This window comes from Drosophila serrata, unplaced genomic scaffold, assembly GCF_035046125.1.
Source record: "Drosophila serrata isolate PLE 108 unplaced genomic scaffold, ASM3504612v1 contig_382, whole genome shotgun sequence".
In the NCBI taxonomy this organism is placed as follows: Eukaryota; Metazoa; Arthropoda; class Insecta; order Diptera; family Drosophilidae; genus Drosophila; species Drosophila serrata.
Genome location: NW_028257280.1, coordinates 5,444,340 through 5,467,746, shown reverse-complemented (window position 1 = coordinate 5,467,746; position 23,407 = coordinate 5,444,340). Strand labels below are relative to the sequence as shown.

Sequence of the window (23,407 nt, the reverse complement as noted above, 5' to 3'; positions counted from 1 at the left end):
AGAAAAGTCTCTTTCATGGCGAATTTAAGGGAATTTTCACAAAATGATCTCTTTTGTTTGCTGCTTTATTTTGATAGGCAACCAGTTTTTCCTCAAGAAAAATATATATCCAAAGGTCAGGTGGAAAGGAAGGAGGGAGGGCTGTCCCCGCTGCCAAATTGTTTGTCAGCTTCTCACATTTTCACATCGCATTTTCATCACATTTGTTTTTTTTTTTTTTTTGCCTGTTTTCCTCGCCCGGCAGCGGCTGTTGATTTTCTCACTGATGCTGTGTTGTGGCATGGCTCATTAATTTGCGTCTAATTAGTTTTGATTTTCGTTTGTCAATTGGTTGGAACAAGGACTTGCTTTTCCCCTTCCACCCCCTTCGGCTTTCTTTCAGCAAAACTTTCCCCAGTTTCCTCAGCTGACTTGACTTTGGCCAAGAACTTGTCGCAACAGCAACAGATCAAAGTGGTCAAAGCAAAGAAAAAGACACAAAATAAATATTAGATAAATATTAAATAAATACCAAAAGATGTTGTCCAATTTATTTATTTTTTTTTCACCCATAACGTCATTTGTGAATGGTTCCACACAGAACCTTCGACAGCTGTCAAGTGAAAAATTGAATGTCGAGGGGCTGCTTTAAGCGATTTCCGATGCCAAGATAGCTCTAGATGCTTTCAATTCATTTTGATTTCTGATTTAAGGTCTCAAAATATATTCCCTATTTATGTGTACAGAGAATAAATAAGAGCAGGACGTGTTTATCTTAAGTATATTCCTTAAATATCATAGGATTACTTCTTTATTTGACCTAAAATCATCTTTAAATCGATAGAAAGTATATTCTTTTAAGTTTAAATTTACCAATTTATTATGGTAAATAGAAAACTAATGTGCTTTTCCTTGCTGTACATTTTCTCTGTTCAATTTCGCCTTTATTTCGTTTCATTTGTTGACCAAATTTGGTCAAGGCGCTGTTCATTGTAATGCAATAAAAATGCAGCAAAACGAGAAACAATAACAAAAAAATCCATTTCAGAGGCATTTTCCTCGTTTTTCCCAGCAGCTTCTGTTTTTGTTGCTCATCATGGACGTTCTGTTCTTGTGAAAGCTCAGACATCTTGGCATGCAATAAAAACAAGCCCCCAGTGGCACTGAGAAAATGCAGCAGTCCCAAAAGAAAATGTGAGGGGGATGGAGGATATTCAAGATTGTTGCATGCTGAAGAAAATGAGGGAGAAAGGCAGCTTTTTTCTGGCCGAAAGCCAAAACTTTTGTCCGAGGACCCAGTGACATGACAAGCGATTTCCACCCTTTTCATTTTCCTTTTTCTTTTTTGCAACCCCATCCTCCTTTCAACTAAATGGCTGAAATAATGTATTCATTTCTTCTCATGCCAATTGCCCAAAATGCCATTTAACACTTCCTCGAGGGGGACAGCAAAAATACGAAATGGGAACGTTAATGGACTGGTCACTCAATGCGTTCAAAATGACAAAGCCCCAAGGGGTTAAGATACCAAAAGATGCCAGAGGGTGAGACAAGTTACCCCAATTATGGATGCCAGAAAGTGAATGCAGGGAAAATTCTGAGAGGGAATCCGAGATGATCCTGCGGTTCGGTTGCATTTTAAATGAATTGCAGCATTCCTCTTGTTTTGTGTCACTTTTAAATTGGTTTAATTTGTTAAATATTAAATGAAGCTTTTGTTATTTTAATTGACTTGTTTATGAGAACTAGATTTCTTCTTGTTTCTCTGAATTGTTTAATAGTATTTTGAGGCATTTCAAAATGCGTTAAGCTCTTTGAAACAAATGGAATACTTGCAAACCTATAGAAATAAATCTCTAAGCTGTGCAATTGTTAATTCTTCAAGGGGATTCCTTTGAAAATTCTCTTAATCAACTTGATAACTTATAAAAACCTCAAAATCAAATGAAAATATTTTTAATTCGAACATGATTTCTGACAAGAACACTTGGAAAAATAATACATATTATATAAATTATTTTATTTAATATACCTTTTTAATGGTATTATTGTTTTAGTCAGAAGCTTGTAACATATATATATTGTATACATATATTCTTGATCAGCATTAACAGGCAAAACTTTCTAGCTATTTCCGACAAAATTTTTTTTTCTTCAAAGTTTTAAAAAATTTTTATAAGGGGTTACATTGTTAAATTTTCAAAAATTGGCCAAAAATTTCAATTTTTTAAAATTTTAAATTGAGTATGCAGATTTATAAATCTAATAAAAACTAGTATAGGAAAGATTTCCGAATCGAAGTTAATTAATTTTTGTCTGAGTTATGAGATTTTTTAAATATGATTTGTTGAAAAAATTGGTATATTTAAAAATTAAGAAATATTGATTCAAAAAATGCGAATATTTTAAGCATAAGTATGATCAATTTCCGATACGATCATATAATTCAATATCCTCCCTTCCCAAATAAAACACTCTCCAAAGTCTCTTCCTTTTTCCAAAGAACATTTATTTAGTTTATTTAATTTTCTTTCGATTTTTCGGTTCGTTTTTTCTTTCGATTTCATTGTTCAGATCTAGCTACAAGTTCGATACAATTTTTGGGGCTGCTTAGCACTTATCAATCGTTAACTAACTCTATTATTGTTCGAATGTATATATCATATATCTAAGTATGTATAGTAGAGTAAATAACCGTACTCGTAAAATGTTCCTCTATTGTAGATTCTTTATATGTAAAACATTATAATTTTCGATTAATACATTTTGATTCTTCTTCAGTGTGTGAGTATTTTTGTGTTCGTGTTGGTGTGATGTGGCTTTCAGTTTAAACTTCAATTTAAATTTAAGCGAAACCCTCTTGAAAACTCTTGGCAAACTTGGCCCACATCCGCTTAGAGCTTTGAGCGTTTTGATGAAACTTTAATTTCCATTTGGACACACTGACAGCAATCAAGTTAAACCGCCCCGGCAAGAGTTAAATACGCCGGGGTTTTTCCGTCCGCTTTTCCAGCTTTACCCCTAACCCATATTCCCCCGCCCTCGGACATTTTCGCATTTTCCCGGCCCATTGTAAAGTTTCAATGCTCGCCCGTCGAACGGGGTCAAGTGTTCAAGTGTGTTTGCCACTCGAGGACTCGAGTCCTGAAGTCCTGCAACAGCGGCAGTAACAGCTCAAAAGAAAACAATAAAACGCTGCGGCGGCGTGCCAAAATGAAAAACAACCGAAAAATATGAAAGCCACACACAAAAAAAAACCAAAAAAACAAAGTACAAGTAGAAAGAAAAACACCCATGAACAATACGCAACCCAAAAAGGCCTTGAGTGCGGCTAGAAATCAATATAAAAAAATACAAGAATAAAAAAATACAAACACAAATGAAATATAAAAAGAAAAACACAAGTTGCCACGCCCTCTTCAATACTGTTATCAAATTTTCCTGGCTTAAAGCCTCGATTGCCGGCAGCTCCATAAAGTAGGCAATGGAAATTTTTGCTAGAAGCTTAATGAAAATTGCTCGGTGTCACATTCAATCAATTATTGTAACAATGTGTCACCAATATTCTCTCAATCAAGTAAGAGATTTAATTTTAAAAAATATTGCAAGAAAAAATAACAACAAAACAAAGACTTTAAAAATCCAGTAGAAAGAATGCAGGCAAAAAATTAATGAAAAGCAATCAAAAGAGTGACAAACGGCAACGGACGATGCGAAAAATTATGAAATTAATTCGCTCATTTTCCGAAGCATCCTTTTGGCAGTGGAAACTTCGCGTTGAATTCCTTAGCTCTCCTGCTGTTCCAGGGGATTTTTCAGTGGTTTTTCCTCTTAGCTTTTCCCTTGGCAACGTGTCGCCCGGTGGTTTTATTGTTGCTCGAGAAACTTTCTTTGCGGATGTCTCAGCGAAAGTGTATGTGCAGAGTGAGAAAAATATATTAAAAGTATATATAAAATGTCTAAATAAGTTTGAGGTAAAAACAGGCTTAAAGGAAATTAATTAATTAATAGGATAACTAATCCTTGATAAATGTTTTAGAAGCTTATCACATTAAATTGTGGCTAAAGCATAACTAAGGGTGTTGTGATATATTTTCTTGGAAGATTCATAGGGAATTTAGTGAACTTTAACTTAAAGAAAACTAAGAATTGATTATAATATAAAATCATTGCATTTCTAAAAGTTAAAGAACTTAATTTATTTAAACTAAACTTAATAAGCAAGGAAGCCACTTTGATATGAAGTTAATTACTTTCCTTCTTAATAATTTCTCTCAGTGATTTGTGGCTGTTCCAGGGTATTTGGTGTGTAGTGAGGTGTGCTGTGTGTGTGGTGTGCTGTGTGGTGTGCTGTGTGTGTGTTATTCACTCCCAAGACTACCGTTACTAATTAGCGCGCAACCTAGTTTAACAGTTCTTCGAGGGTTTATCTTCCTCCAGCGTTGATCTACCCTCCCCCGCCCCATTTTGATCTCCGCTTCTGCCCCATCCCCATTTTCTGTGCCGTCATTTTCCTCGCCTTTTCCCACTTTTCCCGCTCAACTGAAAGTTGAACCCAGTTGAGTTCCTTTTCTTATTAAATAGAAACCGCCACGGCTTGACTTCTAGCCGTCTTTGCTTTGGTAGCATCTTCATTTGGGCCACCAATTCATATCTTCTTTTCTCTGTCCTTAAGGTAGGTTACACTGAACAAAAATTGTCTGACTTTATGCCTCATATAATAGGGCTATTATTTAAAAGTTTAGCTTGTTATTTATATTTTGATGTGTGTAAAGGTTTCTTGATGAGAACAAAAACTAGATTTTGAAGTACAAGTTCTTCAAGCTGTAGCATTTTTATACTATTTTTGATTTGTGTAATTTAATAATGAATATCTGGTGAATATTTTGAATATTACATGTCTGTTTTTAAATTAAAATTAGGAGCATATTTTGTTTGTTAAATGCCTTGACATTTTTGACTGATTATTTTTCTGATTATTTACCGATTCTTTGGAAACTTTTTCCTCTTGAATATTTGTTTATTGTTTTTGCTAGTGTGCATTTCTTTCCGTGTAAATATATATGGGCTGCTATCTCCTTTCTATACAAATATAATTTCATTGCGCTCAGCTTTTTGGGGCGACGGCTGGCGCTGGAAGGCGTAAACGTTGACGATTAACTGCGCCATGAAAATGAAGCAAAATAAAACGATTAGAACTAAATACAGAAAGATATCGCGCAGCATTGCTCTCCCTCTCGCTCTCTTTCTTTGTCAGTCGTTCTGTCTCCTTTACACGCTCAGGGGCCAAAGCTCCAGACTCCGGAAAACTCCAGATCCCGTTTTAGATCCAGATGTCATGGCTCCGCCGTTGCTGTTGCTTTTCCTGTTGCCGCTACTCCCGACGTGGCTTTTCCGGCTGCCCGTCTCATTGCCTCATTACGGCCGTGCAAATGGGGGAAAATGGGGGAAATTGGAGTTGGGGGAGACCAGCTGCAATGAAAGGCGGAAAAGCATAGAGCGTGAGTGAAAAGCAGATGGAAATAACGTGCAGATTATTCATATCCCAACAACACGCACACGAGGGCAAAAAAAAAAAGCGAACAGCAAAAAGAAAATCCGAAACGAGAGCAAAACACATTGCAGAAAAGATGCTTAATAAGATGATACCCTTAAAATTAATTATTTAGCTCTGCTGATTTTTCATTATATTTATTTGCATTTGAAACATAGATAGAGATTAGAATAGAAAAGATCATATTCGATTTAAACTCTTTTATAGATATTTTATAAATGTTTTCTTGTCTTTGCATAAATTGAATAAGTTGAAAGACAGCTCTGAAGAGATTTTCAAAACAAAAAAGGTATTCCATATTCTTTTAAATCTTTTAAAATTAAAGACTTTGTATAATTGAACAATTTCCTTTAGTAAAAAAGTAATTGCTTAAATTTCCCGGCCTCTAGAGTAGATATATACCAAAGATATTGTAAATTATAATCATCAGTGCTATTTTCACCAATGAATAGCTAGTTTCCCTGGCAACATACAATCATAAAAGACTCATGGAATAAATATAAGAAAAATATATTTAATGTGGCGTATTTACTGCAGTGATTTATCAAAATTATGCCAACAAGGTTACAAAACAAAATAAATAAATAAAGAGAGAGAATGAAGGGAAAACCCAGAGAAGCACAAGCAGACCGAGAAGGAGATAAAGACAAAATCCTGGACAAAGGATTATCTCTGGCCGGCAAGGAATCCCTGTTGCCTGGTTTCTGCCTCGTGTGTCCTCCTCTTCCAAGCTTGTAGAAGGATCAGAATCTCCCACAGAAAACCCTCCTGGCCACATGAAAAGTTTTCGTCTCGAATTTTTATCACCAGAACAAAAAAAAAATGAGAAAAGGGGGAAAATCTCGCGACACAGAACACAAATTACGCATACGCCGCGTCAGCCCAAGATGGCAGGGTTTCCAAGGCCCATTCAGAGCACGCCATACAGTGGCACGGATATGTTGCACAATTGCACATTCCATGTTGCCAGATGCTGCAGATGTTCTTTTATCCCCTTCCCCTTCTTCCCCCTTTTTTTGTGCCTTGTTGCACATTTGCCTTGCATGTTGCCCAATATGCTTTATTTGTTGGCCAAGAAGAATGCAGTTAAGCAGTACTCCGGTTTTGGGGCAAAATGAAAATTAAGCAAATGAAATTTAAGCCAAATGAAGACTGAGCACAACCACAAAGGGAACTAGATTCCTGGATTTAACGACGCTGGAGGCGTGCCACACACACGAAATGCATGCCACTCGACCTGAGGCCCCCTCGAATTTCCACATTTCCACGCGAAGGCCCTCCTGACTTCCAACTGAATCCACTCCAAAGGCTCTCAATTAGTGGGTAAATAATTTAAACGAATTCCCAGTTGGGGGAAAAAGTTACAAATAAATCTATTAAATGCAGATTAAGTTGAGATGACACTTTATTAAAACCAAAACTAAAATGGTTTCACATTTGAACTTTGAAAAACTCTCTAAATTTATATTGGAATTTGTTATTACTTTGTAATATTATTAGTATGGAATATACCTATATTATTCTCCCAGTGTAAGCCCCCGTTAAGCGTTTCCAACTAACAAAAAAAGAAGGACTCTGATGGGGTCAGCTAGCTGCAACGGATTAAAAAGCGAACTGCCAACTGCATTCAGCTGGCATCCGGAATCGGGCAACCTGAAACGGACATCAGGCAAAGGGAAACCTATTTGGATTTGAATTATATTCACGCCCTCCTGAACCCTGAACTCTTGACAGTAAAAAAAGAGAAGCACAGGGGTCGCCCCTCGCATTCAATTAAACGCTTATCGCGGCCCTCGCACTCGTTGAATAAGTTTTTCGGCCCTCAAAAAAAAAAACCCCTCCTATATTCCTTCCCCATTAGAAGAAAAACAATTTTCAAAGGCCACATTCCACGGCTCGCACATCATTAGGCCGAGTTTTTTTTAGGAAAAGTCAGGGGGAGAAAATTGTAGGAAAACTGGTGTGAGATGAAGCTGGACTAGAAACAAAGCGAAGCGCATCAAAGATTATGAAACTCATTAAAAAAGTTTTCTTTTTTGGCGTGGCAACAAATCTAACAAGTTGAGGAATTTGAGGCAGCTGCCACGCCCCCCGTGCCACAGCCTCTTTTTCAACATAACTTAAGGTCAATACAGCAACAACAACATTCAGAAATAAAATAGAAAAGGAAGCCTAATAAAAGAGGGGGTTGGTCTGAATGTAAGTAGGCGAGTTGCTAGGAAAAGCCCCCAACTGGGATTTGGTTTTCCCTTCACTTAAGCTGTTTATTTTTAGCTCTCAGTGTGCAAAAAAAAAATATAGAGAGGAAATAGTAATAAAATAAAGAGCTTACACATAGTTAGAGGCAAAAAATTAGAGTCAATATGAAAAACTATCGATTTTTTTTTAACAGCAAAAAGTTCTAAAAAGGGAAATTGACATTGACAGTATGTAATAAAGTCTGCAGGTGATGGGTTTTTAATTAAACAAATAGTAAATATAGAAGGAAACAATTATTTTTTAGGTAATTGAATTGTAATTTATACCTTTTTTTTTGTAAGCCAGTTTGATGTTTTTTTTTTATAACCTAAAAAATCTATAAATATGTGCCAAAGAAATAACAAATCAACAAAAAATCATTCATGGGTTTTAAATCGAAAATCTCTTTGGAAATATATTTAGAAATAGCTTTCTGCTTTTAACTAAATAAATGTTTAAGCTATTGGCAACCTATTTATATTAAACCATAAATAAATATACATTGGAAAATTATTAATCGAAATATTCTTTCAAAGTCTTTTGTATTTTACTTGTTATTTGATTTACAATACTCTTCATCTTTCTTTCTATATTAAATTCAAAAGGACACACAACAATGAAGATTCTTCAAGATCTATTAAAAAAAAATTCTTTATACATTTGACAACTTTGAACTCTGTTATTTTTTACTACAAAAACTCACTTAAACATTGTCAAGTAAACTTTTCCATTGCTTGGCATACCTCTTGTGAAACTTCCTCAAAGTGACTTCTATTATCCTGACCCCAGCTGTAAAAAGAGGTTGTAAATAAAACTAAACGACTACGTGATACCCTTTAAATAAATGGGTCACCAGGGAAGAGACTTTGGCAGCCTGTTGCTGTTGAAGAGGAAACGGAAACTTGGTGCGTTTGGATTTAAGAGGGCTTCATAAATTAGATGTCAAAGCCCAGGATCAGACGGCCATGGCAACACACACACGCAGCCACACACGTGCTGCCACACTCTATGTGTGTGAGTGTGTGTAGTGTATAAGTGTGCGTGTGCAAAAAGGGTCAAAGGCTGTCAAAGGAGTTGGGCCAAGAATTCGCTGCTGCTGGCAAAAGTTTGCGGCGCCTGGAAAACTTATTAAAGAGTTCGAAGCCAAACAAATTGGCAGGCAGGCACGCAGGCAGGCAGGGGTGGAAAATTATGGGGGGAGCGGGGAAATGGCAGAGGGGGTGGGAAAAACTTGCCATTAATTTTCAGTGTCGGAGCACACGAAATGCAAATGAAACTTTTGCCGGAATGTTGACAGTCAGTCAGTCAGCGAGTCAAAGGGGCCACAAAAGTCAATGAAGTGTTAAATGTCCTGCGGTGTTTTCGGTTGTCCTGTGTTTTAGCCTTCCCTTCCAAAAAAGGTGCTGTGTTAGCCTTAACACACACACACGCACACGCACATGTCCAAACAATTTTCTGCGGCTTTCCATTTGCATTTCTGCGTGCTTGGCTTTCATAATGCCCCGCTAACAACATCAAAAGCGGCAAGTTTCGCATCCTTTTCTCAACTCTCAGCACTCAACCCCTCAGCCTGCGTTTTGTCTTCCAAGAAGTCATATAATTAAAGCAACAATGCCAGACAAACTCGCGGCATAAATCACTAGGAGCTTTCCCTTTCCACACGCATTTTCCCCACCACTTTGTCAGCTTCATTCATGGGTTTCTTTCGCTGGGATTCCCCATTCATGGCCAAAATACTCGGCTCTCACGCACTTTTATGAGCCATTTCAACCCGACTTCCCCCACAAAAAAATAATATATATATATAAGAAAGGATATACACGTTACCAATTTATGCTGAGCCGCTCGTAAACTGGCCAAAAGGCTACAAAAAATTCCACTAACGAGTCCAGGCGGTAAACTCTTTTTTTTCCGGCTTTTGTTTCTCTTTTTTTTTGTGGTAACTTCACTTCACTTTTGTATATTTTCTTTTGGTTCAACGTGGCGTATGCGTGATATTTCGTCGTTTGAATTTTTGGTTTCTGTTTGATGGTTCTTTGGCGAAAGTCGCGTTGTTTTCCATTCGACGTTGCTGACGCGACTCTGGTTGTGTTTGATGGGAAGCCGCTTCTTATAGGAGCCGCTACTGCTGCCATTCGTGCCTCGTCCTTCGTCCTGATTCGATTCGGATTCGAATCTCACCAGTTGAGCCTTCGCTTCGGCTTCGTTAACACGATTCTTTCGGCTTTCGGCTTTCGGTGTTCGTGCCGGAAATTGTTGTTCAACAAATGCAAAGAGTTTCTCAGTCAACAGGCAGGAATAAGGAGCAAGCACAGGGGACTGCATGTCCTGTTGAGGTGGCAAGCGGGGGGGAAAGCATCGCAGTTTTCTCGCAGCAGGATGATCTCTTATCGGGATTGCAGTTTGAAATTACTGGTTTCACGTGGATGATTTTCATCGCTTATAATAAAGAAAATTCACAGAAAATTATAGAGGCAATGTGTACTCTTTTTTATCCTTGCAAAAGGGTATTCCGATTTTAGTCAGAATCTTGTAAGGCTAAGAAGGAGTCATTTCTGACCCTATAAATCATATATATTCTTGATCAGCATCATCAACCAAATCGATCTAGCTTTGTTTAGTTGAACAAAAAATTTTTCAAAAATTTTCAAAATTGTATAAGCGGTTACATCGTTAAAATTATCAAAAATTTTCAACATTTTGAATTTTTTTTAAATTTGAAATTGGGTATCAGATTTATTAACCTAATAAAAACTAACATAGGAAAGCTTTCAGAATTAAAATTAATGCCTTTTTGGACGAGTTATGAGTTTTTAAAACATTGATTTGTCAAAATAAATGGCATATAAAAAAATCTATCGATTAAAAGAACGTGAACTCGTTCCAATAATTTCTTATTTTATATTAGTAATTGGGTTAATATGTCGAGTTTACCTTTTTTTAATTTTGCGGAATAATTCTCATGAAAATATAATATATAATAATAATTATTTCAAACTAATCACTTTCTTCTTCTTAAATATTTTATAAAGACTTCTTTATATTTATTCCAATACCAATTTTAAAAGTTTTGCATGTCTTTAACTTTTTCTATACCATTTTGAAGTTATTTCCCAACAAACCTAGTAAAATCTGTCAATAATTCACTTAAATTAACTTTATAGTTCGTAATAAATAATATGATCCCATAAATAATTATGAAACCAACGCAAAAATGTAATTCCCAGCTAATAAGTTAATTACCTACTTGACTGAAACATCCATTATTTTTGATAACTCTCGATAATCCCCTTGCCGTAAGCCAGCAAAACCGCCCAGAGGGATTTTCCCATCTAATCCTTTACAGGAATTTTCCCCAATCGATCTGGCAGGTTGTGCGTGTGTGTGTGTGTGTTTATTCACCACCCTCCCAAAAGTACACATATTCGCAATTTTTCTTGTTTACGCCTCCTCCCTCCTGCCTCCGCCCTGTCATGTTTATATTTCCAGCCGCATCATAAGGCAAACATTTTAATTTGCCATTGCCACGCCCTCTTAACAGGATATATAGCACCGCCCCACCCCCCAAGGCTCGGTAGAGAGCCGCCCAAATATTGACACTCAACTAAGCCGGCAGGCAAACGCTGACCAAAATCAACGTTGACACCCCGATTTTCCCACTGCCCCCTCCATTTGGCAGATCCATCGCTGATGACGCCAATCATGTTCTTGGCCCACGCCATCAAAAAAAGATACAGCAAGGAGTAGGGAACAGGGAACAGGGAACAGGAGCAAGGAGCAAGCAGCAGGACCAGGAAGCAGGAGCAAGGAGCAAAGGGAGGCAAACCGTCAGTTGGCGTGACAAGCAAGACTTTCAACTTACAGGAAGCCAAGGGCGGAAAACTCAAGGAGCAGGAGATGTAAGGAGCTGGAAAACGCAGGCCAAGCAGGCTGAGCAAGCTGAGCAGGCTGAGCAGACATCGGCACAGTTTGTTATTATTTAAATCAGGAAGTCGACGAAATTTCCGGTGGCAGTGTGTTGGCATGGCCAACAAATTGGCAGCTGACTTCCGCCGTCGAGTCAATTAAATTTTCCCTTTAAGTGATTTCTGTCGCCATCAAATTGTCGCAGCCAGGGAATCCCCCCTTTTTCTTGGTGCTTTCCTTTCCATTCCTTTTATTTGCCGCCCGATTTCCTCTTGCCCCGGCGAAGGCTTCGTCTTGGTCTCCTAATGAGAAATCGATGTGTTGTAATTTGTTCAAATCCAATTTCGGTGCAGGGGACGTCGTGTCTCTAACCGAGGAGTCCGGAGTCCGGACACCACACCTGGCCCCCCAATCGTCACGGGATCCTGTTTTGATACACAGAGAATAAGATAAACTCGTCAATAAATCGGAAAATAAATAAGTGATATCATTGATGCCTTTCCTATTTGTTTCTATAGAAAATTATTATATATTATGGTGACTCCTTTCTAACTAAGTCTTTTAATAAATCTTATAATGTTGTGATCTTTAAATAACCCATGACTAGAAAACTTTATATATTCTTGCAGCTTGCAAATAAAATATTGAATCGTATTGGAAATCTATCATAACTAAGATTAAAATATTCGCAGTTTTTGAATCAATATTTATTAATATTTTTATATGACAATTTATTTCAATAAATCAATTATATATTCTTGCAGCTTGCAAATAAAATATTGAATCGTATTGGAAATCTATCATAACTAAGATTAAAATATTCGCAGTTTTTGAATCAATATTTATTAATATTTTTATATGACAATTTATTTCAATAAATCAATTTTTAAAAAACTCATAACTCAGCCAAAAAGGAATTAATTTTAATTCGGAAAGCAGTGCTGTGTTTTCAATTTGTTATTAAATCTACATTCTCAATTAAAAGTATAAATAAATTGAAATTTTTGATCAATTTTTGACAGTTTTAACAATGTATATATAAAATTTTGAAAAAATTTTAAAAATTTTATTTTCTTTCAGACATAGCTAGATCGATTCAGCTTTTGATGCTGATTAAGAATATATATGATTTATAGGGTCGGAAATGACTCCTTCACATTTTATAAGCTTCTGACTAAAATTTTAGCTCTCTTGCAAGGGTTTAAAAATAATGAAAAATATTTACTAACTAATATTTGTTTAAAAATTTAAATTAAATGAATTTTAGTACAAAATTTCCCCCAGTGCAATTCCCCGATGCTGTCCCCTATTTGCGAGGGCCCATTTTAATGAGTTTTTATTGCGCTTCAGGTGCTTTGATTGCTGCGATTTTTAACTTGATTTACGCGAGTTTAGTGGGCGGCTGACTGACTGAATGGAATGGAGTGGCATGGAAAGTAAGCCCACTATTGATTTTTCAATTAAGCTGGACTCCACCCCCCCACCGATCCCCCTGTTATCTCAATGCATTTTGCATGTTTTTCGCGTGTTGCCAACATTTGTTTGTTCGGTTTGTTGAGCCGCGCCAAAAGGAGGAAGGACTTGTCTTTTGTAGCAAGTTTTATGCGCCGCATCCTGTGCACATCAAGGCATAAAGGCCAGGGGCGTAGTTTCAAGAAGGGGGGACAAGGAGGGGAAATAATGAAAGGGAGTGGGGAATGGGGGCATACCGCGTTGTAGCGCAATTTATGCGGTAATTGCTTTTTTAAGCGCTTCGCATTTATCTTTTCGACACAAGTGAAATGAGTTTCTGCCAGCCTTTGCGTGCCTTTTGTCGATTTGCCAGCAACAACAATAATATCAGCAACAACAGCATTAAGGATAGCAACAAGGATAACAGCAACAAATACCTACAAAAGCAGAAGCCGCCTGTCACAACTGCCAGGCAAAAGCCAAAAGGAAAAAAAAAACAGAAAACTCAACTACTTACAATGGCATTTTTATGACGTCTTCTATTTGTCTGCGAATCACGTTTGCACCCCGACCTGAACCCCTGACCCCCTCTAAAGGGCACTGAAATAAAATTTTAATAATTTAAATGATTATTTAATTTATATAAATTGATTAAATTAAGAGAATTGTGTAGCAGGAGTCAAAAGTTGAGCTTTATGTAAACTTGATTTCAATTCCTTTCTCCTATAATATATTTACATTTAATTTAGTTTATAAAATAGCTCAAATTATAATGATTCTTCTTTAAAGAAATATTTATAAATTTTGGTAATATTTATTTATTATTTTAATTGCGACTTGAAGCAGCACACAATAAATTTATGTAGCAACAAAAAACTTTACTGAAAATAGGGAGTATTCTTTTTTTTTAATTTCAAATCGCATTGCAGATAGACTAAATAATCTAAAATATACATTTCCTATACATAAATAAACTAAAATTACTTTGTGGTTTAATTAAAATTAACCATGATTTATAAGTGAATTTAATATTTCCTAGTAATATACATATTTATCTTGAATTCCTTATAGCAAATTTCTTAACTTAAACTACTGCAAGGGAAAAATCTATAAGTATTTAATACATTTAAATATTTATGATTTTGCATAACTAAGATAAATTAAATAACTTTTCTTATCTTAGTATATTATTCCTAATTTTTTTTCTGTGTACTCAACCACTCTTTTTTGTGTTCCGAAAGTATGCAGCAGTGTCTCCTGTTATTGTTGTTTATGGAAATGTCGAGCAAGTTTTTCCCTCGTCTGCACCCCGTTAGCGCCCCTCGCTCAGCACTACCCTAATTAATTTAACGCAATTCGCTCAAAAATTACACAAGAAAAGTTGATAAAAACGAAATGAAAATGATATGCAGGACGAGGGGCAGGTCAGGACATGAAAAGAGTGCGGAAAATGGGCGCATCTGGATTCTTGGGGACCTTTTGCAAGTTGATTTATGGACGTGTGCATGTTGGATAATTTTCATTTTATGTTTTTCCCCATAAAAATTACCAGTATGGGAAATGTATCATTTTGAAGGAGATTTTCTGGGTTTGAGGGGTTTATGGTTAAATTGGTCTAGGTTCTTGCCCACCGGAAATTTATGTTTATAATTAAACTAAATTGGTTTTTGGTCCCAAGTCAATTTTAAAGATATTTTCGAGTAATTTATTTAAAATCTTAAATAATGCTTGCTAAATTTATAAATATTACACTTAGAAGCCGATATCTAATCAGAATTCACAAAATTGATTACTGTTTTCAACTTACAATATATTTTTAAATTGTCAGTCTCCTTAAAACTATGGCGCCCACTGCGCAAAGTAACCCTCAAACTGTGAGCCGTAGATCACTTCATGTCTCTCTCTCTCCACACTATTTAGTTTCCACTCACGCAGATAACAACAAGAAGCAGTTAATGAGCCTGCCTCTAAAAAGTACTAAAAAATACCAAACATCTATCAGGACTTTCTTCTATTTTTATTTATTTCTGTATAAATCATATATTTATTCTTTATATCTTATCAGTAATAATTGTGAGCTAGAACATGGTCATACAAAAAACATTTGAATGTCATATCGATAGCGGTTTTCTCATATCGATAGCAGTACGGTTACACCATTGAGACCGGCTTACGTTTTTTTGTGCCAGTTTTAAATCTAAATAAATAAAAATATTTATTAACATTTAAAATCGTGTGGGTGAATTTAAATTTGTAAGAGAGCATACTCTAACTCCCTTGATAGTGACGGCACAGAAATATCGATGATTTAGAAAATTCGAAACATCGATACATCGATGTCTTCGTCGATGTTTTGCGCACCTCTACTCGGTTTACGTTTTTTGTGCCACTTCGAAATTAAAATTGTTCGCCGTCAGTTTAGCATTTACTAGCAACAATTAATTAGATTACGATTGCGCTGGCTGCAAGCTGGTAGTGTGCCTCAGTGAAAAGATTTTTCCCAGAAACACCACGCGACTTTCTGTCAAGAAAAACCTGTGAAAACTCCGGCTAGTTTTCGTATGTCACGCCCAAGGAAAACAACAAAAGAAGTTTTCGGTGGGCAGCAACAAAAACGGGAATTCTCGTGCGTGTCAACAAAAATCAACAACAAAGTATAGTGGAATAAACAACAACAAACACAAGCCTAACGGTGAACTAAGAGCACTCGAAAGCAACAAAAGCAACAACAATGGAGGTTAGTAGCGCTTGTGGCTGCTGCTGCTGGGCTTCAAGTGTTTAAATTGTTTTTTCATTGATGTTTTTTTCCAGCGGCGCTGGTTCGCCTTGAATGATTTCATTTCATTTCATTTTTTTCATTGCTTAAATTATTTTGTTTGTCCGCTCTCCCTCTTTCTCGTTATCTCGCCATCCCTCTCCCTCTCTCCCGCTCCAGCAGTGCGATTACGTCAGTTTTGTGGCTCTCTCTGTTGGTGTGGTTCTCTCTGTTTTTATAATTCTGGAGTTTGCGCTCTCTTTGGCACTCTCTTTCACTTCGTCATCAAAAAACAAATATATTTTTTTTGACATTCAACTTCAACCCCATTTCACCTCTCCTCCCCACCCCACCCCTTGCTAATTATTGATTCTCTTTTGTCGCCTGATTCATTAATTTAATCACTTTTATTATATCATCGGCTTGCAGCTTTCTTTTCCTTTGTTTTTCTTATTTTTATGTCTCAGTTTTTGGCATATTTAGCATTTTTACATAATGTTTCGATTTAGCTCAGGTTTTCTTATCGCGATTCAAACAGCTGTTCGGTATTCGTTTACCGCAATTTCGCGACCTTATCGCCAATATTGAGTTAGTCATTTTCCGGCACAAATGACGTTCTATAAGATACAAGATATCGACTTCCTCAGGTTGAATGCTTAACTCATCGAAAGATAAACCCTTTGTAAATAAAACCATGAAACTATTCATAATATAAGGGTTCTTTAATCTATAACTTGAAGAAGGACATTATTTTAATCGCAAAATAATTAATTTGATATAAGTAGGAATAATGCCAGCTGGCGTATGAATAATTGCAAATTTTATCTTAGTTTTAATTAATGGTTAATATTTTTTTTTATTTCACACGAATTTTATATTATTAGAGTTCGTTTTGGTTGTTGAATACTTGAAAACGAGAATTCCGTTTATATAAAATAATAATTTTAAACTGAATAATTAAACCACCTTGTTATAAATAATATATTGATCTCTAGAAGTCTTAAAACCAATAAAATACTTAATATAAATATATATATTTAATACAAAAATAATCCTTAAATATCAATAAACTTAATACAAATCCCTTGAGATACAACTTAACTTCTCAAACTTGAAACTCATACAAATCAAACATTAACAAGGAAGTCCTCTTGGCTTAATATTTACCTGAAGGCCTATTGACCGAGAAACATAATTAATTAAAACGCAAATAACAAAGTATGGATTTTAATCCAATGGCTTAGTCGGACATAAAGAGTAGGCTAATTTCCTGTGGTCGGTCGGGGCTTATGCATTTGTGGTTCCCCTAATTAAGTTTTTCCTCCAGAATGATGGCCTTTCACCTAAACGCGTGGGATAATCCCAGTTCTCGTTTTGCCCTCAATTAAACCAAGCCCCTCTGGTAATACTGAGGGTATTTCTTTCTGATCCCCTTTTACCTTACTCGGACTACCACACTTTTAACCCCCTCTTTCCCCTCCCTTGTTATTTAAGCGGAAATACAGCCGCGGGGGCGTCAAAAGCGCATTTAACATCGCTGAGCTGAGTAATTAATCGCCTTTGCTCTGCTTTTTCCCCCGTTTACTTTTCGTGGGGGGGCGGATGGACAGCCATCAAAGTAGACATGAAAAGCTTTTTCTCAGCCCCGGAATAGGGGCACAGAATGAAAAAACCAGAGAAAATAGGCGAAAACAAAAAAAAAAATCACAGAAAAGTCTATGTCGGGCAACATAAAATTACTCATTTCCGTCATTTAATTGACGCCAAAAAAACACATGAAAATTGATGAAAGACAAAACCATTCAGTGGTTGCAAAAACAGCGACACACACAAAAAAGAAGATTAAACCTGTTTTTGCTCATAAAAATAAGATTCACACAACAAAGTGCTTAACTACAGTGCGTTTCGGTTTTGTAAAGGGTTGAGTGCTTTATGATTTATGTGTTAATTTATAGGAGAATAAATAAATATAAGAAAACAAAGGAGCTAAATATATTGTTTGCCCCATCATTGTAGAATGTGTTGAACAAATAATAAAAAGGTCAACTGATAAAAGATTGTTAAACAATAGATAAGATATTAATAACAAACATAATAATAATAAATATTTCTACACTTGTGCTTTGGTATTGCAACATTATTTTGATTATTATTATTAACTCAAATAGAGAACAATAAATATTTAACTGATAAATCCAACCAAGGTTTCTTTGTAAATGAAATCAATGAATTTAGCTTTGTTATGAAAGGCTTATCAAGCTGTAAATTATATTACCAAAAGAGTCCGACAATAAAGAACCTTACTGTACTTATAATTATCAGACATAAAGAGATGACACACATTTTAAAAAATCATTTAAACCATGACACAATCTTTTTTTTTAATATTTACCAAATGATTCTCAATTCCGTTTGCCCACGCACTTAGCACATTAAACCAAGCGCAATCAACCTGCTCTGTTCAATTAGCACCCAATGGTTCCTATATATATATATTCTATATTATATATATATATATCCAGAAGCTGAGCGGAAAACTTGATAATATTTGCCGCCTCGATTAAAGCTTTTAAGACTGGACCGTAACCCAAACTGCTTTCGGCGAAAAGTTTTTCGGAAAAGTTGTTGCCCACTTAGATTTTGGTTGTTAACAAGCACCGTTTCCACCTACAAAAAAAAGAGAAGGAAAACCCCCCAAGTTTGTGGGTTTTGTTTGTCGTCGGAGGCTGGCTCCCTGGCTGGCTTAAAACTTCTGGGAGTTCCAGTGGAAGTGGAAGTGGAACCAAAAGTGCAGCTGCCAAGCGGCCACCGGCCCACATTTATTACTTGGTGTTGGCTTCAAGTCGCCTGGCATTACGCATTTTCATAAATTTCCACTTACTCATCGGGGACAAGGAGTCTGTGGAGATAGCAGGAGGAGGATGGATGAAAGTCTGAGAGTCTGAGAGTCTGGGTCTGGCTCTGGGTCTGTGTGTCTCTGGCCTTATAACACGCTCCGTTAACCGTTTCTGGCTCGGATGGGCATTACTTCATCATTCGGTTGAAACTTTGCATAATTTTCATTTATTACCGCAACCGTTTTCTTTTTTATATATTTTATGCGCCCTTGTACCAAGTATCTCTGAAATCTCCCATCAAAAAGAAGTATATATTTATTATGATTCCCAGGGAAGTGACTGACAAGACAAGACAAGGCCTCCGCTTCCACTCCACTCCACTCCAATTTATCTTACAAATTTAATCTCTTCACATAATTTTCCCTGCGTGGCTTTCATGTAATTACCTGCCTCTTGCCGCATTGTGTCCTGCTGAATTTATATAGATTGTTGTTCCCTTGTTTTATTTTCTGGGAAAGTTTTCAGCTGCCATTTTTATCTGCTTACCATATACATAAATCTGACATTGCTCTTTTATTTACGACCAGAGTTTTCCCCCTTTCACTTAATGATGCATTTTGTTCTCCTCACTTTTTAATTGCAGGTGAGTTCGATTCGAAAGGCAAAGAGATGACCATCCTTTAAATTGATTTCAATTAAATCATTTTAAAATTGATATGGAAAGGCTTGGGTAAAGTATGTGGGGAAAATAAGAAGGATTGCAGCTGAAAGGAGAAGTAAAGGAAAAGCAGGTTAAAAAGTGTTTGAAGTCAGATATTTAAAGACAAGAAAACTTTCTATAATGGTAAATCAACAGATATTTATCAAATATACTAAATTGATCTTAGTTTTCAAATTTAATTGCAGTAATTTCACTACATTTTGATTCTTTAACAAGTTAATTAACTTTAAAGTGTTCTTTAAAATGATTCAATTAAATAATTTCAGCTTCTGTTAATTTAATTTATACGTACAAAATATATTTTGATAGATTTTCTTTGGAAATAACTTAATTGTAAAACTTAACTTGACCTCAAATCATTATAAAACAAAGCAATAAATCAGTTTCCTTTAAGTTTTCCCATCCACCTGCTAAAAATAAATCAAAACACCTTTATTAAGATGTATCACGATGATGAATTTCAATTAAGCCCATCTCGTAACTGATTTATGAATAGCCAAAGTCAGTTTTATATTGTATGGGAATTTCATGTCTTACGTAATACATTGAATATCATCAGCAATTTTAATTTGCCACTCTTTACCTTACATGCTGACTAACAGACTTTGTAATATATGTACATATTATATACCTCACCCTCTTCACCTACTCTCCACTGACTGTTGCATGCCACAATGTCTCAGCCGCACCCACTGAAATGTGAGATTTATGGTGGTGGCGTTTTTTTTTTTTACAAAATCCACCCAAAATCGCGTGTTGTAAGGCGACAAAAATGGCATGCAATTTTAGTAATGATTACCACAGCTTGTGGTTTTTTCTTAGCTAATATTACATCAGGAATTCTTATTCAGGGGTCACTGAGAGGGTAGGGAAAAGGTCACTGAACTTGTGGCTGCCAATTGTTTAAACTATTCCCAGAGAGTGAGTGTAAACAAATGATAATTGTGGCCTGCTTCCAGTGTTTAGTTAGAGTCAAAGACCCCTCATTTCATTCAAAAGAAAAATCGGGAGAAATATGGGGAGAAAAACAAAAAACAAACGAAAGAGTAAAGAAAAAGTGTGGAAAAATTTACATGAATTTTTAATTAATTTACATCTAAATTTGTCTGGCACTCAACTTTCACTGGTCTCTCATGACAGTTTGTCACATTACTCCTCCCCCACCCCAAAGCAACCCCGTTTCCCTCGATTTTCCTGCCCTATTATTTACAACATTCCTGAGCAAAAACATTTGCCGAAACGTGACCCAAGCCAGAAAGACACTTTTAAAATTCAAAGTCAAATGTAAACTACATAAATTTGCGTACTTCTAGAGGGGGTAGAGGAGGAGGAACCCGGGGACAGACTATAATTTATTATGATTCTACTGCTGACTGGCTTATTTGGGCATCTTATTGATGATTTTGGAGTCACAAGTCTCCAACTGAGAATGCGACGCACGTTTCTCATTTTGTCTAAATGCGTCTGCTACTCAAATTTCACTTTTTTCCCTCCTCTCTGCAACTGGCTCCTCCATGAGTTGCCCCCGAATGCTCCTTCCTAGTGCTCCTCCGGTTGAAGCGTCATAGCGACATCTGTGCATTATGTGCCGATTCAATTTAGATCGGGAAAGTTGCCGGCATTGCACCGAGTTTTCTATGGCGATGCCAACTGTCAGTTTCTGCCCAGCACCCCCGGTGGCCATCCGCCTCATCCATGGTCTACCCCTCCCATTTTCCGCCACATCCCCCCTTTTCCGCCTCAATCCCGCTTTGATATCGGAGATTTCTGGTTGCAACGATGCGGCAGACACTTGGCTTCGGTCCATACCCTGTTTATAATCATGATTATGAGGGGTATTTACTAAGATTAAAATAGGAAAACCTTTAGAGCAAACTTAATGATAAAATATCTGAGAAGTTATAAAAGAAAGCGCAATTTTACAAACTTTTATATATTTTAATTCATTCATATATATTCTTTTATCACAAACTCTGAAACTATCTTTAAGATAAACCATTCTTATGGTATTTATTTCTGTATATCCAAAGTGAAGGTAGTTCTATAAATATTTTCTATCATCACACACTCTCAGATAAATGCTTTTTAAGATATATTTCTATATCACAGATTGCAAAAAACATAAAGAAAAACAAATCTTAGGATAAATGCCACTCATTTTTAATTTTTAACCATATTTATTGTTATATCCCACACAATTTTTCTCCTTTTAAATTATAAAAGTTTATTTAGTTTGGTTACACATTAAAACTCTAACTCTTATACTTATATATAATTTAAAATCATAATTTTGATCTCTCTCTCTCTCTTTATTAAATATTCAAAATTCCAGGGTATTTCTCTGTCGTATCACTTGCCTTAACCATCGCCACTTGTTTTAAATGCGAGAGCATTGAGGCGGAACTATCGGCGTCTCAGTTTTCAGCAGTTGAAACGCCTGACTAAAGGCAGAACCAGAATATATAGTTTAGTAACTCGACCAGAAGCCAATTCTCCCCTTGATTTTTTTTTTGTTTTTGCACACTGACCAACTGTGGTCTCAACTTTCCAGGGAGGATGACTCCCTGACCTCCACCTTCTCCCACTCTCTCTCTCCACCTAAGCTGCCTGCTGCTGACATGCAAATTGCATAAAATATTGCCATATAAAAAGCATATTCGTGTTCACTGAATATGCAATTGACTGACGCTGGGAGTTGGCTTAGAAGGAAAACTTCTTACGACAAAAAAAATAAGCTGCCAAAGTGCCCTGGCATATTTCAGATTTATATATGCTGGCACTTTGGTGACTGCCAGGGAAAATGCAATAAAACATATAATTCCACACAGGAATAAAGGCGAACGTAAGGAAGACGAATTGTAATACTATATGGCATTGCAAAGGCTGACAATCTATCAATGGGTTATGGAATGCATTGTCAGTAGGGAAAATATTAATATACATACATGTTTGTATTTTATTAAAATGCAGAGAATGCTGAAGGGAGGTATATATGTAAAAAATATTTGTGTATAATTCAGAACTACATAAATACATTGAAAAATACCCCACATTTTCTATATACCAATAAATAGAAACTAGGTATTTATTCCAGTACTAAGTTACCTGTCTTTAAATTTTAACTTTCCTTTATTAAAAAGCTATAATTCCATATGAAAATCTAGTTTTGTATCTTCCTTTTGTATTCAAATATCAATTTGTGTTAATAAAACATCAGAAAAATGTAGATTTTTGATGAACAATACATTTTGTTCCGGATTTGTATACTCTTTTCAGGGTATTAGAAATTCAGTCAGAAGCTTGTAAACATGTGAAGAACTCATTTCCGACCCCATAAATCATATATATTCTTGGTCAGCATTAAAAGCTGAATAGCCCGGTTAAAATTTAATTTTTCGAAATTTTGAAAATTTTATAAAATCGTTAAAATTGTCAAAATTTGACAAAAAAAAATGCTGTTTTGAAATTTTAAAACTGAATATGCAGTTTTTTTAACCTTGTAAAAACTAGCATAGGAAAGCTTTTCAAATTGAAATTAATGCATTTATGGCTTAGTTTTGATATTTCTAAATCTTTGAATTAGCTAAAAATTAGCATATTAATAATCCCTTCCCTATTCGAACCCATGATCCTATGGCTAACTGCAAGAGCATTACACACTTCGTCTTCTCAAAGTTATAGCTTCCTAACTTGTTGTGTTATAAAAAAGACTCGTTAATAAATTTCCATAAAACCATGAGAGCCATTGTTAGATTTCCCCCGGTGCGGGATTATCTTTCCACGGAGAGACATTTTCACTTGACACTCGGGCCACACTACGCTCATTTTCATTGGACGCATCTTTTCACCTTCGGTTTCTGGTTTCTGGTTTTCCGCGCGACTAATTGTTGGATGGCCATAAAAGCGAGCCCGGCCTGGTCGCGATTGTAATTAACGTTTCTTTGCTCGAAATTTCCTGCTACGAT

The 23,407-nt window shown here is 36.0% G+C and overlaps 2 protein-coding genes across 49 annotated transcripts in view; one reads left to right on the top strand and one right to left on the bottom strand.

Moving 5' to 3' along the window:
- Positions 1–23,407, top strand: part of tmod (tropomodulin) — a 62,217-nt gene that overhangs the window by 26,426 nt on the left and 12,384 nt on the right. Inside the window, exon 1 of one of the 48 annotated variants that reach the window (XM_086840666.1) lies at positions 15,460–15,866. The exons of the other annotated variants lie outside the window; for them this stretch is intronic. Within the exon in view, the coding sequence (XP_086696792.1) occupies positions 15,861–15,866 (6 nt within the window). The 5' untranslated portion in view covers positions 15,460–15,860. Of the gene's footprint in view, positions 1–15,459; positions 15,867–23,407 lie in introns of those variants that run through there. 48 annotated transcript variants of the gene reach the window in all.
- On the bottom strand, positions 4,947–5,349 carry LOC110186632 (uncharacterized). The gene has a single exon (XM_086840680.1). It carries the CDS (start codon positions 5,203–5,205, stop codon positions 5,062–5,064), a length of 144 nt encoding a protein of 47 aa, XP_086696806.1. The 5' UTR covers positions 5,206–5,349; the 3' UTR covers positions 4,947–5,061.

What these genes read in the sequence shown, in the direction of transcription:
- LOC110186632 (XM_086840680.1), bottom strand. Translation starts at nt 5,205, where the DNA reads ATGCTGCGCGATATCTTTCTGTATTTAGTTCTAATCGTTTTATTTTGC.